Source organism: Ovis aries, chromosome 3 (genome assembly GCF_016772045.2).
Source record: "Ovis aries strain OAR_USU_Benz2616 breed Rambouillet chromosome 3, ARS-UI_Ramb_v3.0, whole genome shotgun sequence".
In the NCBI taxonomy this organism is placed as follows: Eukaryota; Metazoa; Chordata; class Mammalia; order Artiodactyla; family Bovidae; genus Ovis; species Ovis aries.
The window spans coordinates 116,466,115-116,486,502 of NC_056056.1; the positions used below are offsets into that span (position 1 = coordinate 116,466,115).

The following is a 20,388-nucleotide window of genomic DNA, read 5'->3' on the forward strand; positions in this document are numbered from 1 at the left end:
CTTTTTTTTGTGTGTGTGTTGTGCTTTTTACTCTCTTTGAAGGGACAATTAAAAGAAAAAGCTGGTTAGAAAACATCCAGGAGCAATTTAGTGTTTTCTGTGTTTTGCGTAGGTCTGGAAGCACCATCAAATATCCATGAGGGCAAAGTTACGGACTCTTCCATTGAGATTCTCTGGAGTCGAGCTGATGGGAATTTTCAGCATTATGAAATCACATGCGTAAACTGTGCTGCTGGTTTCATGGTACGTTATACGGGACTCTCAGAGGAATCAAACTTTCATGCTGAAACCAAGATTACTCATGCTTACATCAGATCAGATGGTCTGGTGTGCTACAGTCCATGAGGTCACAGAGTTGGACACGACAACATGTTGGACAGTAACATTAAATAACCCCCAAACTTTTCTCTTTTTTGCTTGTGTTTGCTTGTGGAATATTTCTTAAATGAACACTTGGTAAATTATTCTTTTGGATTGTCAGGTCCAGAAGGTATCTCAAGAAGCTGCAATATTCTCTAACCTGGATCCTGCCACGGTGTACACCTTTTCAATTCGCACTGAAAAAGAAGGTTTTAAAGACAGTTCTCCCTACATAAAAGAAATACAGACAGGTACAGCTTGTATAAACATTTTTGATATTATTTTAATGTTCAATTAAAAATTTCCACTTTTCAAAAATAATTAATCAGAAGGATTCCATAAAAGTGCTTTGTGGTATATATTATTTTCTTTTTTAAAGAAAAATTTATTTAGCCAGGTTGCATTGACTTCATTTTATAAGTTTCAATGTTCAAATATTCATTTGGTTCTTATAGAGAAGAATTAGTAAATAGTTCATTCTTTACAAATTTTCTCTATGGGCAGGCAGTATTGCCTCTTGTCTCTTTTTCTACTTCCCCTTGTATGAATTAGCACAGCCTCTTTTGTTATGTGTATTTCCAGACAGTAGAGTTGCTAACTGCCTGGGTTCTGGCCAGAGTCTCCCTTTGTGATTTAATGTTTGCATTGTTCAGTTAAACAGACAATGGAGTGTGCCATTTCCCCAGTGTTAGCAACTTATTCCCAGTGGCAGATGGTGACTTATTCCATGGTAGTCAAATAAAGGGTAATTGGAAAGGGTACGTGCACGTTTTCAAAGCTAGGTGAAGTAAGATTGTCAACTATTCAACTAAAATAACTATTTTAGTTATTCTTGACACTGATGGCATGGGAAGATTGATTTATGTGTTTAGAAACTGGTCACATCTGGTGTTCTTGTATTATAATAATAAAGAACAGACATGAGAGAGAATATCTTGGCAGTTTTTTTTACTTTCCCACACGTGGAAGAATTTTAAAGGAGAAATAAAATATATATTATATACTATATTAACATTTTTCTTCAGAAAAATAAGGGAAGCATTTCATATTTAGATGGCAATGAACTTTCCTGTTGACTGACCTTGTTACTATTTGGTATTTAACTAGAATGATGCCTTGAAAATCTTTATAAACATTTCTGAGGTTGGTGGTTACACTAAAGCAAGATATCACCTCTTTCTACATTATAGAGGCAGGGTAGATACTGAGTACAACACTGCTGGGGTACATATAAGTTCTGCTTCAAAGTTTAAAATGATTCTTGCTGGGTTTTTTTTTTTTTTTTCACTCTCTTGACTTTTAACTTCTCATATCTACCAGGAGGAATAAAGGAAATATCTCGGTTACCTTCAGAGTTGGCAAAGTCAAAGAAATCCAAAACAGTTTTAAAATAGGTGCTCTGTATGGTAGAAAATGTTATTTTATGTGTATGTTTTAAATGATATAGCCCCAAGTGCGGTTGAATTTGTGAATCATAGTAGGAATTCAAATGCAGTAACCATTAGTTGGCCTTCAGCCAGAAGTCTTCTGGATGGATATATTATTTCAATATCCAGTGAAAGCTTAATGAAAGAAGAAATCCTGCCTTCCACAAAAAGGTATGAAAACATTAAAAAGAGATTATGTTAAGTTACATGAAACACAAAATTAACATTTTATATGTGCTTTTAGAAAGTTGTTTTAGTAGCATAGTATAAATAGAATTTATAAGAGTTTGCAGGACAACTTTTTGGACTGTAGTGTGATTAGAATAACTAAATCTGATGTACAGTGCCATATTATGTACATGGATAGATAGTAATGAATTAATTCAGGATATCATCATGCTTGTATGCATGACATATACACTTTTTGACTTAAATTTCTCCACTTAAGAAGCTATGATTTCCAAATAGCCATTCGTGTTTAAGCATATAAAATTGTGCCCATAATAGAAAATTAAAAATATATATATAAAATTCCAAATATTTCTGAGCTAAATATCTTAATGGGTGATTTTTCTTTAATGTGTAGGACATTCACATTTAACAGACTTTCTCCGGGGACTGATTTTTTAATCAGCATTATAGCTACTAAGGGACTAAAGAGAAGCCACCCTACTGTCCTCATGGTTAGCACTTGTAAGTTCATTTTATATTTGATTAACTTTTCATGGGTTAAGGGAAAATAAGGGAAATTGTTGCACTTAAAGTCAATGACTAGTTGTGTGTGTGTACAGGCTCAGTTGTGTCTGACTCTGCGACTCCATGGGCAGCAGCCCACCAGGCTCCCTCCTGTCCATGGAATTTTTCAGGCAAGAATACTGGAGTGGGTTGCCATTTCCTTCTCCAGGGGGTCTTCCCAATCCAGGAATCAAATCTATGGCTCTTGCATCTTCTGTATTGGCAGACAGATTCTTTACCACTGGCGCCACCTGGGAAACCCCACTATCTAGTTAACCATCAATTAAAATAGAAGTGGTTTATGACACTATGGCTTGAAGAGATGGGGCATTTCGCTTTGGTGGAGAATGCCTGAATTATAGTCCTTTCTTTAATCATTTATTGTGACCTTGGGCAAAACTATGAAGTTCTCACCTAAACAATGAGAATAATTATTCCTGGTTGGGTATAAACTCTTGTTACTAAAATCGAATGCAAAGCTTTTTGTGAGAAGTTCAGAGTACTCTAAAACCCTAAGGTATTGTCGTCATGAAATACTCAATATTTCTCTAATAGTTTGACTGTATTATTAACGTTTTATGAGAAATGAAGCACTGAAACCAGAAGAACTAGATGGTGGTGTCTTTTCATTTGCATATGTTGGATTCAGTTTACATCCTCTGACCTTGTTAACATCGCTTACATGTCTGCCTGCCCTGAACATACGCGGATGTTCCAAAGCGCCCTGTTACTTGTGGGTCACAGTCACGTGGATGTGTGCTCAAGCATGAGAGGAGGCTTCATATCAGGGTTTGCAGTGTGGAGGAAGGGAAAACACTGGAAAATGCAGCAACAGTCGAAACAATTCTGGAAAATAATCCAAAAAAGTCTGTGAGCACTATCGTACCCCAGCACGGTGACTGTGCTGCGCTAAGTTTCTTCAGTCGTGTCTGACTCTATGCGACCCTATGAACCCTAGCCCACCAGTTTCCCTGTCCATGGGATTCTCTGGGCAAGAATCCTGGCACAGATTGCCCTTCCCTTCTCCAGGGGATCTTCCTGATCCAGGGGTCGAACCAGCGTGTCATATCTAACCTGCATTGGTAGGCGGGTTCTTTACCCCTAGTGCTACCTGGGAAGGCCAGGTGCTTAAGTTACTGTGTTTAATCTCCCTGGGTGACCTAACCTGTAGGTTAAGGCTCAGAGGTGTGAGATTTAACCCAGGTATCTAACTCAGATGGAGACGACACTCTGCTGCCCCTCACAAAGATCATCCTAGCACATCAGAAATAGATGAGAAAAGGCATTTAAAAAAAAAAAAAAAAAAAGCCTTATATCGTTCCGTCTCAGGGAAAGCATCTTAGGTCGCTGCTTAGCTTTGTTTGTGTCATTACCGTAGTTACTCTCACCATTGCTGTTGTCTTCCTTGTCATCACTCTGGTTATCACAGAGTGCTTGTCCTTTGTCCCGAGCTTTGCGAAGCAGTTTCTGTGCTATTTGTCACCTAGTTCTCAATCACGACCTTCACAACCTTCATTCTACCAATCATGTTAAGATGCATTTTTCTTTTTTTACAGAGGAGGAAACTGAGGCTTACAGAATTTCAGTAGCTTGTATAGGATGATAGAACTTCGAACCCACATTTCCCTGACATCACACCCTGTCCTTGTAACCACTCTGCTTTAGTGGAAAGGCCACTCTGACACAGGAAGGACCCTGACTCTCCCATTCTTGGCTCTTTGGCTTTGTATCACTATTCTACTTGGACCTCAAGCTTGTTTCTACCCTGAGATTAACAGTACATTCTGCGTTATAAGAGGTTTTTGCTTTGGCTATGTTTTCCCAAACAAATCTGGCAACCTTCCTCCCGTCCCCACACTCTCACCACTTTACAATTTGACTTTTATCTTCCACTGTCAATTAATATTTTTTGGTCTTTTTATGCCTCTCGTTTTTTGCAAGCTACCTCAAATCCATTTGGAAGCAGATGGAATATTAATAATGATATGAAAGAAACCTAGATATATCATGGGAATATGGGGGGATGGTAAATGGTTATTGATAATTCCAGCTGAAAGGGAATATGTATAAAAGAAAAATAGAGTAAAAAGGATTGTCAATCAGTGACACAGGTTTAAATTTACCACTGATTGAATTCATATAAACTTAAATCTATAAATAAGAAAAAAATTCCTATAAAATTTGAATTTTAGAGATGAGATTATTCCAGTAAAATTTTAGCATTATATTTCTTCCAGTTAAGGGAAGAAATGCCACACTTCAGTTTGAAATATAAATTAGAAGTAGGGACGTACTACTGATTTGAAAAATGAGTTTCTAGAATCTCCTCAGATAAAATGTTTAAAGGAAAAAGGAGTTTGGAAACTTAAGCGGGTTAGATATATCTCTTAATTTATGCAGTGCATAAAATCTCAGTTAAAAATCTCACTTCTAATAATTTCATACTGAATTCTGCTATGAGAAAAATAAATATGAAATCCATATAATTTTATTGTGAAAAAAGGCTTTCTAGAAAATTTTTTCCTCTTCCACCATTGTAGAGATGAGGAGACTGAGACTCTCACATAGTGCCAAAGCTGATTGGAAAACCCTGATTACCCTGCCTCTCTTCCACAGTGTGAGGGTCAGGGTTATCAGTCCAGTGTAGATAACATGATGATAGAAATGTTTGCTTGTTTCTTTGTTTTTAAGATTTCTTTTCATATTTTACTTCCTTGTCCTAGATCCAGACCCACCGTCAGATTTACTGATTTTGGGGCAAGAAGAAAACACAATATATTTGTCTTGGAAACTCCCACAGGGTGGTTTTGAGAAGTTTCAGGTAAAGTTGCTGTCATGCATGATTTCACTCTTTTTTGTCCTTCCTTTTACAAATTATGATGCCTCTCCTTTACTGGAAACTTATTTTCCTCCAAAATAAGTTTTCTATTTGTTGCTTTATAAGTACAAAGTTGTCATGGGAGTTTGTGAGATTTGAGTAAAAGCTGGCGCTTGACTTTAAATGTTTGGGTTTTCCAGTGGAGACAGATGCGTGTATGTGTGGTGCACGGTTGTGAGTAAAGGAATGATGGTGCTGAAGGACAGCGCTTCTGTGACAGCCGCGGTCACAGCAAAGATTCCAGAGGTTAGAGCTGGGTGGCGTGCTACAATCTTCCTTTCAGCTCCATCCTGCAGATGTGGTTGAGTGGAGACTTGCAGCCCAGGGGGTAGGAGAGAAAGAGGCACAAAGAAGCTGCTTTTTAATTGTCTGTGATATAAATGCGTGCATTTTTTGGTTGCTCTTTGTGGTAAATAATGTAACCTGGCATCAAGTAAGGATATATTATATACGCCCTACATCCTGCATTGTATGGTTTTCAGGGTGAGTAAGCTTCTGGAGATAGCATTATTTTTTTGTTTTAAATTTATTTATTAAAAAGGTTATTTATGTGACTGCTCCAGGTCGTTAATCTTCATGATGGCATGTGGGATCTTTGGAAGCAGCTTGTGAACGCTCAGCTGCAGCGTGTGAATTCCTGTTGCGCCGTGTGGAATCCAGTCCCCTGACCAGGGGTTGAACCCAGCCCCCACCTTGCACTGGGGGCTCAGTGTCTTAGCCGCTGGACCGCCAAGGAAGTCCTTGGGGATATCACTGTTGCTTTGTAATCTATGGGGGCAAACACATTTTCCACACTTTCATAGTAGTAGGAGATGGTGATTTTAGTTATAAAAGAACAGAAAACAAAATAGTTAAGAAATTTATCATATTAATGAAAGAGTGCCTCATGGAGACAAAGGCAAAGACGATAACTGGGTGTTTGGAAAAATCAGAATCAGATATTTAAGGCCGTTGAGACCACTGGGATTGTTTTCTTAATGTCTGTCTTCTACTTTCTGCTCATTAGCCTTAATTTATTTTTACTTATTTTTCCTGATGACCAGCTTTCTCTGGTAAGCAATCCATATGATGAGTGGAAGAATGCCATGCACAACTTCTGAGCATAAATGGTATATTATGAGCCACAGAAAAGACAGATGTTCTCTAAATTCCCAAGGAAGGGACTGTGATTATTCCAAATATTAGACACCCAGTCCAGTTTCAGTCAACTGTTGTTGCAGGCCCCATGTCGTGTGAAAATGGTGGCTCTGGATCTGTGGATGGTGGGGGTTAGAGAGTCATTAGAATTTGAGCAGGTACAACAAAAGGTGTTTCCTGAAAGTGAAGAGCAATATAGAATTTAATAATTTATAGAATCAATATGTCTAAAAGGAACCAGAGCAGTAAAATTGCCAGACACTTGAACTAATTAGTACATCTGAGTTTTATATCCGAGTATGAATTTCTTAACAATTACAGTTCATAATGAGAAACAAGATAATAGTTATTATATGATAGACATAAAAAGAATCCATATTTATTTATTTATAGTAGCTGGTACTAAAGACAAAGAGGGCAGAATGTAGTGGGCAGAATAATGACCTTCCAAAGATCCAGCCTAATTCACAGAACCTGAAATATGTTATATTACATGGTAAAGGGGAAGCAGATGGAATTAAATTGGCTAATTAGCAGGTTTTAAAATAGAGAGATTATAGAGAGTCTGGATCCAGATGGTGGAGTAGGAAGACCCTGAGCTCACCTCCTCCCATAGACATGCAAAAACTACTACATATAGAATAACTATCTCTGAGAGTCACATAATGACTAGCAGAACAGATTTTCTGCAATTAAGGAGATAAAGAGTAGGCCACATTGAGATGGGTAGGAGGGGCAGAGATGCAGTCTAGTTAGAACCCACATACCCTGTGCAGTAACCCACAAGTGGGGAGTACTGTCCCAACCACAGAGGTCCCCCTTGAGGAGTGAGGGGCCTGAGCCCCATGGAAGGCTCCCCAGCCTGGGGGACATGCATGGGTAGAAGAGCCACATGACATCTGCCTTTGAAACCAGCAGGGCTTATATCTGGGAAATCCAGAAGCCTGTGGAATATCGAGACCCTTCTCTTGAAGAGCTCTCACACAAACTCACTGATTCTGAGTCCCAGGGAAGAGGCAGTAGCTTGAAAAACAGCTAGGTCATAAGAGAAGATTCGTTGACTAGTATTAGGGTGTGTGCTGGAAGGGCAGGGATCTGGTGGAACTTTCCTTGGGAATGGAAGTACTGGTAGGTGCAGCTCTTTTTTTCCCCCTAAACTCTCCTTCCACCTAGCTGGGCAGGTGCTGGCAGACACCATTTCTATCACTCTCAGTCAACCTAACCAACACCATGTGCTCTGCCCCAGTATTCCCGGAGGGTCAGTCTGCTCATCCATCGACCACGGCTAGATTCTCCAAAGGGACTCCTAACCTGTTCCATATAGCAGGTGGATCTGAACGGCCCCAGTGCCCCTCCTAAGCAACCCCTGCCTGCGGGATCAGTTTTGTACAACAGTATACTTGCAGCAGTTGCAACTGGGCCTCATAGCTAGTCACACTGGGAACTGGTCCCACCCACCAGTGGACCTGCAGTGAGCATGGCCCAACCACAAAAGGAGGGGATGCACAGCTCACATGGAGGATACTCCAGGGGCATCTGGCTCTGGTGACCTGGGAGGACTGTGCCACTGAGCATCACAGAAAACCTTCTAAATAAAGCCACTGTTTCAATATTGGAAGATGTGACTGTATATCTGATTGCTATTGTTCAGTCACTAAGTCGTGTCCAGCTCTTTGCTACCCCATGAACTGCAGCACACCAGACTTCCCTGTCCTTTTCTATCTTCAGAAGTTTGCTCAAACTCATGTCCGTTGAGTCAGTGATGCCATCCAACCATCTCATCCTCTGTTGCCCTCTTCTCCTCTTGCCCTCAATCTTTCCCAGATCAGGGTCTTTTCCAGTGAGTGGGCTCTTGGCTTCAGGTTGCCAAAGTATTAGAGCTTCAGCATTGGTCTTTCCAATGAATATTTAGAGTTGATTTCCTTTAGGATTGACTGGTTTGTCTTTTTTGCTGTCCAAGGGATTCTCTAACACCACAATTCAGAAGCATCAATCCTATTTGCTAGGTAAAGCTAATAAATAGAAACAAACAGCTAGGAAATCTTGGGGGACAATGGCAAACCTTTCAAATGAAGGAACAAGACAAGACTTCAGAATAGTAATTCAATGAAATGGAGACAGACAGTTTAACAAAAGGGCGTTGAAAGTAATAGTCATAAAGATGTGCACTGAACTGAGAAGAACTGATGGATACAGTGATAAATTGAACACAGAGGTAGAAAATGTAAAGAACTGGTAAGAAGTAAAGACTGCAATGACTGAAATCTAAAATACACTGGAGAGAATCAACAGTGCATTAGAGGATACAGAAGAATGGGTCAGCAGTCTGAAAGACAGGGTAGCAGAAATCACCCACTCAGGACATAAAGGGATTTTTTTAAAATGAGGGTAACTTAAAGAATGTCTGCAACCAGTATTTACTTTTTTCAAGGGGTCCCAGTAGGAGAGAGAAAGTTCCAGGAGACCTATTTGGAGAAGTTAGGGCTGACAAAAAATTTAACCTGGTAAAGGAACCAAGTCTAGAAAACACAGACACCCAATCAAGATGAACTTGAAGAGACTCACATCAAGACACATTGTAATTAACATGTCAGAAGTTAGAAATGTAAAAGCAGCAAGAGAAAAACTTAAAAGGGAGCCCTCCTTTCAACTGATTAATTTTTAGCAGAAACTTTATAGGCCAAAAGGGACTGCATGATATATTAAAATTACTGAAAGTAAAAAAAAAAAAGAAAAAAGAAAAAACTTACAACCAATAATACATTATTTGGCCAAGGTTATTAATCAGAAATTAGGAAAGATAAAAAGTTTCCCAAACAAGCAAAAGCTAAGGAAATTTATCACCGCTAAAGTAGCCTTACAGACATCAGTGGTAGTCCAGTGGTTTAAGAATCTTCTTGCCAGTGGAGGGTACGTGGGTTCGATCCCTGGTCCAGAAAGATTCCACATGCCATGGGGCAACTAAGCCTCTCCCTTGTCATACAGCCATTGAGTGCTCTTTCTTAAAAGTATTAATAAAATATCATTCCTTTGCTTAAGAGTTTCTTTACCATGGCTTACTAGGCTCTGCCTGTCCCTGGTGACCTCACTATAGCTCTTCCATTCTTTCCCATCTCAGGAAAGGACCATGTCCTAAAATCATTTGCTCAGTGATCTTTGATTCTTCCCATTCCCTCATCCCTCAGTCTAGCAGTGGGTTCTGCCACTTCTACCTATGAAATGGATCCTTAATGTGTCCAGCTCTCTTTATTTCCATTATACCACCCTCGTCCTCATTTCTTACTGAGATCAACAGCCTAGGTGACAGATGACAGTCTCTTACCGCCTCTTTTTTTTTTTTTTTTTTTTCTTTTAAGATGTGTGTGTGTGAGTGCTCAGTCATGTTTGACTCCATGGACTGTAGTCTGCCAGGCTCCCCTGTCCAGGGGATCCTCTAGGCAAGAATACTGGAGTGGGTTGCCATATCCTTCTCCAGGAGATCTCTCCAACCCAGGGATCGAACCCATATCTCTTGGGTCTCCTGCATTGGCAGGTGGACTCTTTACCACTGCAACACCTGCGAAGCCCCCCACCTGTTTTTTTAAATTAATTTATTTATTTGGAGGCTAATTACTTTATAATATTGTATTGGTTTTGCCATATATTGACATGAATCAGCCATGGGTGTACATGTGTTCCCCATCCTGAAACCCCCTCCCACATCCCTCCCTATCCCATCCCTCAGGGTCACCCCAAGCACCAGCCCTGAGCACCCTGTCTCATGCATCAAACCTGGACTGGCGATCTGTTTCACATATGATAATATACATGTTTCAATGCTATTCTCTCAAATCATCCCACCCTCGCCTTTTCCCACAGAATTCAATGGACTGTTCTGTACATCTGTGTCTCTTTTGCTGTCGTGTATATAGGGTCATTGTTACCATCTTTCTAAATTCCATATATATGCGTTAGTATACTGTATTGGTGTTTCTCTTTATGACTTACTTCACTCTGTATAATAGGCTCCAGTTTCATCCACCTCATTAGAACTGATTCAAATGCATTTTTTTAAATAGCTGAGTAATAATATTCCATTGTGTATATGTACTACAGCTTTCTTATCCATTCGTCTGCTGATGGACGTCTAGGTTGCTTCCATGTCCTGGCTATTGTAAACAGTGCTGTGATGAACATTGGGGTACAGGTACATTCATTTCCAGTTTCCTCGGTGTGTTTGTCCAGCAGTGGGATTGCTGGGTCATATGGCAGTTCTATTTCCAGCTTTTAAGGAATCTCCACACTGTTCTCCGTAGTGGCTGTCCTAGTTTGCATTCCCACCAACAGTGTAAGAGGGTTCCCTTTTCTCCATACCCTCTCCAGCATTTATTGCCTGTAGACTTTTGGATCGCAGCCATTCTGACTAGTGTGAGATGGTACCCCATTGTGGTTTTGATTTGCATTTCAATGATAATGAGTGATGCTGAGCATCTTTTCATGTGTTTCTTAGCCATCTGTATGTCTTCTTTGGAGAAATGTCTGTTTAGTTCTTTGGCCCATTTTTTGATTGGGTCGTTTATTTTTCTGGAATTGAGCTGCAGGAGTTGCTTGTATATTTTTGAGATTAATCCTTTGTCAGTTGCTTCATTTGCTATTATTTTCTCCCGTTCTGAAGGCTGTCTTTCCCCCTGCTTATGGTTTCCTTCATCATGCAAAAGCTTTTAAGTTTAATTAGGTCCCATTTGTTTATCTTTGCTTTTACTTCCATTATTCTAGGAAGTGGGTCATAGAGGATCCTGTGTGATTTATGTCAGAGAATGTTTTGCCTATGTTTTCTTCTAGGAGTTTTATAGTTTCTGGTCTTAAATTTAGATCTTTAATCCATTTTGAGTTTATTTTTGCGTATGGTGTTAGAAAGTGTTCTAGTTTAATTCTTTTCCAAATGGTTGACAGTTTCCCCAGCACCACTTGTTAAAGAGATTGTCTTTTACCCATTGTATATTCTGGCCTCCTTTGTCAAAGGTGTCCATCAGTTCAGTCCAGTCACTCAGTCATGTCCGACTCTTTGTGACCACATGACAGCATGCCAGGCCTCCCTGTCCGTCACCAACTCCCAGAGTTCACTCAGACTCAAGTCCATCGAGTCAGTGATGTCATCCTCTGTCGTCTCCTTCTCCTCCTGCCCCCAATCCCTCCCAGCATCAGAGTCTTTTCCAATGAGTCAACTCTTTGCATGAGGTGGCCAAAGTACTGGAGTTTCAGCTTTAGCATCATTCCTTCCAAAGAACACCCAAGACTGAACTCCTTCAGAATGGACTGGTTGGATCTCCTTGCAGTCCAAGGGACTCTCAAGAGTCTTCTCCAACACCACAGTTCAAAAGCATCAATTCTTTGGTGCTCAGCTTTCTTCACAGTCCAACTCTCACATCCATACATGACCACTGGAAAAACCATAGCCTCGACTAGACAGACCTTTGTTGGCAAAGTAATGTCTCTGCTTTTCAATACGCTATCTAGGTTGGTTGTAACTTTTCTTCCAAGGCGTAAGAGTCTTTTAATTTCATGGCTGTAGTCACCATCTGCAGTGATTTTAAAGCCCAGAAAAATAAGGTCTGACACTGTTTCCCCATCTATTTCCCATGAAGTGATGGGACCAGATGCCATGATCTTCGTTTTCTGAAATTTGAGTTTTAAGCCAACTTTTTCACTCTCCATTTTCACTTTCATCAAGAGGCTTTTTAGTTCCTCTTCACTTTCTGCCATAAGGGTGGTGTCATCTGCATATCTGAGGTTATTGATATTTCTCCTGGAAATCTTGATTCCAGCTTGTGCTTCTTCCAGCCCAGCGTTTCACATGATGTACTCTTCATAGCAGTTAAATAAGCAGGGTGACAATATACAGCCTTGACGTACTCCTTTAACTATTTGGAACCAGTCTGTTGTTCCATGTCTAGTTCTAACTGTTGCTTCCTGACCTGCATATAGGTTTCTCAAGAGGCAAATCAGGTGGTCTGGTATTCCCATCTCTTTCAGAATTTTCCAGTTTATTGTGATCCACATAGTCGAAGGCTGTGGCATAGTCAATAAAGCAGAAATAGATGTTTTTCTGGAACTCTCTTGCTTTTTCCATGATCCAGCAGATGTTGGCAATTTGATCTCTGGTTCCTCTGCCTTTTCTAAAACCAGCTTGAACATCTGGAAGTTCATGTATTGCTGAAGCCTGGCTTGGAGAATTTTGATGTGCATGGATTTCTATTTTGCTCCATTGAGCTATATTTCTGTCTTTGTGCCAGTACCATACTGCCTTGATGACTGTAGCTTTGTAGTATAGCCTGAAGTCAGGCAGGTTGATTCCTCCAGTTCCATTCTTCTTTCTCAAAATTGCTTTGGCTATTCGAGGTTTTGTATGTCCATACAAATTGTGAAATTATTTGTTCTAGTTCTCTGAAAAATGCCATTGGAAACGTGATAGGGATTGCATTGAATGTACAGATTGCTTTGGGTGGTATACTCATTTTCACTATATTGATTTTTCTGATCTATGAACATGGTATATTTCTCCATCTATTTGTGTTATTTTTTTATTTCTTTCATTAGCATTTTATAGTTTTCTTTATATAGATCTTTTATTTCTTTAGGTAAATTTATTCCTAAGTATTTTATTCTTTTCATTGCAATGGTGAATGGAATTTTTCCCTTAATTTCTATGATTTCTCATGGTTAGTATATAGGAATGCAAGTGATTTCTGTATGTTAATTTTATATCCTGCAACTTTACTATATTCATTGATTAGCTCTAGTAATTTTCTGGTGGAGTCTTTAGGGTTTTCTATGTAGGGGATCATGTCATCTGCAAACAGTTTTATTTCTTCTTTTCCAATCTGGATTCGTTTTATTTCTTTTTCTTCTCTGATTGCTGTGGCTAATACTTCTAAAACTATGTTGAATAGTAGTGGTGAGAGTAGGCACCCTTGTCTTGTTCCTGACTTTAGGGGAAATGCTTTCAACTTTTCACCATTGAGGATAATGTTTACTGTGGGTTTGTTATATATGACTTTTATTATCTTGAGGTATGTTCCTTCTATGCCTGCTTTCTGGAGGGTTTTTTATCATAAATGGATGTTGAATTTTGTCAAAGGCTTTCTTTGCAACTATTGAGATAATCATATGGTTTTTATCTTTCAATTCGTTACTGTGGTATATCACATTGATTGATTTTGTGGCCTTTAAATAATCCTTGCATCCCTGGGATAAAGTCCACTTGGTCGTGATGTATGATCTTTTTAATATGTTGTTTAATATGTTCTAGAATTTTGTTGAGGATTTTTGCATGTTGAGGATTTTTCTATGTTCATCAGTGATATTGGCCTGTAGGTTTCTTTTTTTGTGGCATCTTTGGTTTTCCTAAGGGTGATGGTGGCCTCATAGAATGAGTTTGAAAGTTTACCTTCCTCTGCAATTTTCTGGAAGAGTTTGAGTAGGATAGGTGTTAGCTCTTCTCTAAAGTTTTGGTAGAATTAAGCTGTGAGGCCATCTGGTCAAGGGCTTTTTTTTGCTGGACGATTTCTGATTACAGTTTCAATTTCTGTGCTTGTGATGGGTCTGTTAAGATTTTTATTTCTTCCTGGTTCAGTTTTGGAAAGTTGTACTTATCTAAAAACTTGTCCATTTCTTCCCAGTTGTCCATTTTATTGGCATATAGTTGCTGATTGTCATCTTTTATGATCATTTGTATTTTTGTGTTATCTCTTGTGATTTCTCCATTTTCACTTCTGATTTTGTTGATTTGATTCATCTCCCTTTTTTTCTTGATGAGTCTGGCTAATGGTTTGTCTATTTTATTTATCTTTTCAAAGAACCAGCTTTTAGCTTTGTTGATTTTTGCTATGGTCTCCTTTGTTTCTTTTTCACTTATTTCTGCCCTAATTTGTATGATTTTTTTCCTTCTACTAACCCTTGGGTTGTTAATTTCTTCCTTTCCTAGTTGCTTTAGGTGTAGAGTTAGGTTATATATTTGATTTTTCTCTTGTTTCTTGAGATAAGCTTATATTGCTATGACCCTTCCCCTTACCACTGCTTTTACTCAGTCCCATAGGCTTTGGGTTGTTGTGTTTTCATTTTCATTTGTTTCTGTGTATATTTTGATTTCTTCTGTAATTTGTTAGTTATTCAGAACTGTGTTGTTTAGCCTTCATATGTTTGTATTTTTAATAGTTTTTTTCCTGTAGTTGATATCTAATCTTACCACCTTCTGATTAGAAAAGATGTTTGGAATGATTTCAACTTTTTTGAATTTAGCAAGGCTGGATTTATGGCCCAGGATGTGATCTATCCTGGAGAATGTTCCGTGTGCACTTGAGAAAAGGTGAAATTCATTGTTTTGGGGTGAAATGTCCTATAGATATCAATTCGGTCTAACTGGTCCATTGTATCATTTAAAGTTTGTGTTTCCTTGTTAACTTTCTGTTTAGTTGATCTATCCATAGGTGTGAGTGGGGTATTAAAGTCTCCCACTATTATTGTGCTATTGTTAATTTCCCTTTCATACTTGTTAGCATTTGTCTTAGATATTGTGGTGCTCCTATGTTGAGTGCATATATATTTATAATTGTTATATCTTCTTGGATTTATCCTTTGATCATTATGTAGTGTCCTTTTTTGTCTCTTTTCACAGCCTTTGTTTTAAAGTCTATTTTATCTGATACGGGTATTGCTACTCCTGCTTTCTTTTGGTCTCCATTTGTGTGAAATATCTTTTTCCAGCCTTTCACTTTCCATCTGTATGTGTGCCTTGTTTTGAGGTGGGTCTCTTGTAGACAGCATATATAGGGGTCTTGTTTTTGTATCCATTCAGCCAGCCTTTGTCTTTTGATTGGGGCATTCAGACTATTTACATTTAAGGTAATTATTGATAAGTGTGATCCCGTTGTCATTTACTTTGTTGTTTTGGGTTTGAGTTTATACACTTTTTCTGTGTTTCATGTCTAGAGAAGATCCTTTAGCATTTGTTGAAGAGCTGGTTTGATGGTGCTGAATTCTCTCAGCTTTTGCTTGTCTGTAAAGCTTTTGATTTCTCCTTCATATTTGAATGAGATTCTTGCTGGGTACAGTAATCTGGGTTGTAGGGTTTTCTCTTTCATCACTTTAAGTATGCCCTGCCATTCCCTTCTGGCTTGAAGAGTTTCTATTGAAAGATCGGCTGTTATCCTTATGGGAATCCCCTTGTGTGTTATTTGTTGTCTTTCCCTTGCTGCTTTTAATATTTGTTCTTTGTGTTTGATCTTTGTTAGTTTGATTAATATGTGTCTTGGGTGTTTTGCATTGGGTTTATCCTGTTTGGGACTCTGGGTTTTTTGGACTTGGGTGGCTATTTCCTTCCCCATTTTCAGGAAGTTTTCAAATATTATCTCCTCAAGTGTTTTCTTGTGGGCTTTCTTTTTGTCTTCTTCTGGGACTCCTGTGATTCGAATGTTGGGGCATTTGACATTGTCCCAGAAATCTCTGAGGTTGTCCTCATTTCTTTTAATTCTTTTTCCTCTCTGCTTCATTTATTTCTACCATTCTATCTTCCACCTCACTTATCCTATCTTCTGCCTCAGTTATTCTACTGTTGGTTCCCTCCTGAATGTTTTTGATCTCAGTTATTGCATTATTCATTATTGATTGACTCTTATTTATTTCTTCTAGGTCCTTGTTAAACATTTCTTGCATCTTCTCAGTCCTTGTCTCCAGACTATTTATCTGTAACTCTATTCTGTTTGCAAGATTTGGATCATTTTTATTATCATTATTCTGAATTCTTTTTTAGGTAGACTCCGTATCTCCTCCTCTGGTTTGGTTTGAGTGGGCATTTATCATGTTCCTTTATCTGCTGAATATTTCTCTGCCTTTTCATCTTGTTTAGATTGCTGTGTTTGGGGTGGCCTTTCTGTATGCTGGAAGTTTGTGGTTCCTCTTTATTGTGGAGGTTCCTCCCTGTGGGTGGGGTTGGACAAGTGGCTTGTCAAGGTTTCCTGGTTAGGAAAGCTTGCATCAGTGTTCTGGTAGGTGGAGCTGAATCTCTTCTCTCTGGGGTGCAATGAAGTGTCTAGTAGTGAGTTTCGAGGTGTCTCTGGGTTTGGTGTGACTTTGGGCAGCCTGTGTGTTAATGCTCAGGGCTATGTTCCTGTGTTGCTGGAGAATCAGTATGGTATGTCTTGCTCTGGAACTTGTTGACTCTTGGGTGGAGCTTGGTTTCAGTGTAGGTATGGGGGCTTTTGGATGAGCTTTTGTCGATTAATGTTCCTTGGAATCAGGAATTTTCTGGTGTTCTCAAGTTTTGGACTTAAGCCTCCTGCCTCTGGTTTGCAGTCTTATTCTTACGGTAGCCTCAAAACTTCTCCATCCATACAGCACAGAATATAAAACATCTAGGTTAATAGAAAGAAGATTCTCCACAGTGAGGTACATCCAGAGAGGTTCACAGAGTTATGTGGAGAAGAGAAGAGGGAGGAGAGAGATAGAGGTGACCAGGAGAAGAGGGGGAATCAAAAGGGGAGAGAGAAATCTAGCCAGTAATGTATTCCCTATGTGTTCTTCACATTCTGGAACACTTAGAGAGGTTCACGGAGTTACATAGAGAAGAGAAGTGGGAGGAGAGAGATGGGGGTGACCAGGAGGAGAAGATGGGGAGTCAAAAGGAGAGAGACAGATCCAGCTAGTAATCAGTTCCCTAAGTGTTCTCCATAGCCCGGAACACACAGAGAGATTCACAGAGTTGGGTAGAGAAGAGAAGTGGGAGGGAGGAGCTAGAGGTGACCTGGGGGAGAAAAAGGAGAGTCAAAAGGGGGAGAGGGCAATGAAGCCAGTAATCACACTCCTAAGTAAAAGTGGGTACTGAGACTGGATTCTTAAAGGTACAAAATTGATAAAAAAAAATACCAAAGAGCAAAGATTAAAAATCTAGAGTAAAGGTTAGAGTCTCAAAAATGCAATATTAAAAAAACAAAATCACAAAATTATAAGAAGTATATATGAAATTTGCTTAAAAAATACGGTCTTTTTTTTTGCAATGTTATAAAAATGAAAATTAAAGGAGTAATAAAGGACTCAATTTTTTTTTTAATTAAAAAAATCATAATAGTAAAGTATATCTTGGAATTTCTCTGGAGCTGTTGCAGCAGTGTGGGGTCAGTTCAGTTTCAGATAGTTCCTGTTTCCAGCTTATACTTCTTCTCAAGGTTTATAGGCCCCTTCCAATGTAGTCGGTACTAACTACAGGGTTTTAATCTGTTTTACCTATTACTTCCAGAGCAGTTCCCTCTGTTTATTTTGGCTTCTTCTGTTTGCAAGTTTCTTCAGTGTCTAATTTCCGCCCTGACACAGGGGGCCGAAGGTGGTCACTTATTAAAACTCACTTATTCAGTTTGCTGTGGAGAGGGAGGAACACTACAAATAAATATCACTGGCCTGTATGGGGAGTGCTTGCAGTGTCTGGGCCACACTGGGTTTGCCTCAGCTCATGATGTGTGTGCTTTCCCGGTCTACATTGCTCAGGTTCCACGTTGCTGTGCAGGTGAACTGTCTGAGGCAGGCCCTGGGTTGTCTGCACTTCCCAGGTCTAAGCTACTCAGGTTCAGGTTCTCAGGTACTCCACAAAGGCACAGACTCTGTTGGGCCTGCATTATGCCCTTCGCAGGTCCGAGCAGCTCAGGCAACCAGGTGCTTGGCGAGTGCACTCTCCCCAGGTGGGCAGTGCGTCTTATCACCTCTCTGGTCCCAGCTGCTTGGTTTCCTGGGTGCAGAGTGGGAGTGCTGTCTCAGATGTGCTGTGTATCTCCTTGGGGAGCTGATCTCTTCGGGCGACCCTCCTGCGGGATGTCAACCATCCAGGATCGAAGCAAGACTTGGTTAGCAACTGGGAGCCTGCTCACAGTTTGGTGGAGGATGCCATCTCTGGGGCCAAGATTGCCCCTTCTGACTCTGGCTGTTGCCCACCTGCCTCTTTGTCTCCAGCGGGGGAAGGGGCCTGTCTGTAGCCGGCTAGCTCTTCTTTGATATTCGCTCAGTCCTTTGTTCTGTGAGCGGGCTGGCAGTGCCTTAGGTTAGAGCTTTCCATGGGAAAGTTCTGTCTCTCTCTTTCTCTTTTATTTTTTTCTCTCTCTCTCTGGCTATCCCACAGTTTTGGTTGCTATCTCACCTTAGCTCCCTCAGATTGCCCTCAGGGCTTTCAGGCTCTGTCCTTACTGTAAGCATGCAACCAGTGCCTCCCTGTTCAGCTCCCGCTTGCTGGTGGTGGACACGAACATCTGGGCTACTTATCTACTGGCAGTTGCGGTTAGGCATGGAATCTGTGGGTTTTATTTATTTATTTATTTTTCTTCCCCGTTATGTTGCCCTCTGAGATTCCAAAACTCCCCACAGACCCGCCGGTTAGAGAGTTTCGTAGTGTTTGGAAAATTCTGCTCTTTCACAACTCCCTTTCCAGGGTGGGTCTCCGTCCCTAACTCTTTTGTCTCTCTTTCTATCTTTTATATTTTGTCTTATCCCTTTGAAGACAATGGGCTTCCTTTCTGGGTGCCTGGTGTCCTCCATCAGCATTCAGAAGTTGTTTTGTGGAATTTGCTCAGCATTCAAACGATCTTTTGATGAATTTGTGGGGGAGATAGTGGTGGTCTCCCCGTCCTATTCCTCCATCATCTTATTAAGATATATGTGTTTAATTAAAAATTATTTATTTATTTTTGGCTGCGCTGGGTCTGTCTTCACTGCTCCAAGTGGGGGCTACTCTAGCTGAGGGTACAGGCTTCTCATTGTGGTGGCTTCTCTTGTTGTGGAGCCTGGGGCATAAGCTCTAGGTGCACGGGCTGAGGAGTTGTGGCTTGCAGGCTCTAGAGCATAAGCTCGGTAGTTTTGACGCACAGGCTCAGCTGTTCTAACACATGGTCTCAGTTGGTCCATGGCATGTGGAATCTCCCAGGACTAGGGATCGAACCCATGTCCCCTGCATTGGCAGGCAAATACCTAACCACTAGACCCCAGGGAAGTCCTCTGTCTCTGTTCTTGATTTCCATATTATCTACTTTGCACATAGTGGCCAGAGAGAATGCAGGTGACAGAGATACAGTGTCTCTCATTGATTTAACAATCTCCTTTAGATTTCCATCACCCATCACTTAAAGTCTAAACTTTATGTGTTTATGTAGCCTTAAAGTGGTCTCCAAGAGCTCACCTGATTGGACCTTCATCTAATTATGCTGCCTGCTTGGTTTCTATGCTGGTAGCATATTGGGCTCTCTTTCTAGTTCCTTTAGCATGCCATGCACATCCCTGCTGCAGAATTTTTGTACTTGATATTCATTTTGCATGGGTATTTCGCCTTCAGTTTTGGTCAACTTTTTTCTATCATTGGATTCTCAGCTCCAGAATAATTTGTTGACTATAAGAAAAATGCACAATGTTAGAGTTGTGAGTTTCAGTTTTATTCAGAGAATTTATGAGAGCTATAGCTTAGGAAATAGCCTCTCCATAGGTCTGAGGGAACTGCTGTGGGGAAGTAGGGGAGAAGCCCTAATATATAACTTAGGGATAAGAAATACGTGCAGTCAAGCATACATCTCAGTAAAAGGTCACTGCTAGTCCCAGGACACAGATATACCAGTTAATGATTTTAGAATGATTTCTATGTATGGAAAAATGTAAGAATCTGGGTTCATAAAAATTCTTCCTGAGATATACATCTAACCTTCTGATGGGCTTGTTTATCCAAAGCACAGAATGCCTCATCTTGTTTTGCATCCCGAATTCCTTTCATGGTGCGCTGTAGGTTAATAGCTGCAGTGGCTAATGACTTAATCCTTGTAGAACTAAACTGTGAGCAATTCTTTGTTTTAT

General features: G+C 40.0%; 1 protein-coding gene across 1 annotated transcript in view; it reads left to right on the forward strand.

Annotated features, from left to right (window-relative positions):
• PTPRQ (protein tyrosine phosphatase receptor type Q) overlaps positions 1–20,388 on the forward strand; it is a 304,390-nt gene that overhangs the window by 30,869 nt on the left and 253,133 nt on the right. The window contains exons 12-16 of the mRNA XM_060412482.1: positions 113–243; positions 482–611; positions 1,808–1,958; positions 2,374–2,480; positions 5,246–5,343. Of these exons, the coding sequence (XP_060268465.1) occupies positions 113–243; positions 482–611; positions 1,808–1,958; positions 2,374–2,480; positions 5,246–5,343 (617 nt within the window). The remainder of the gene's footprint in view (positions 1–112; positions 244–481; positions 612–1,807; positions 1,959–2,373; positions 2,481–5,245; positions 5,344–20,388) is intronic.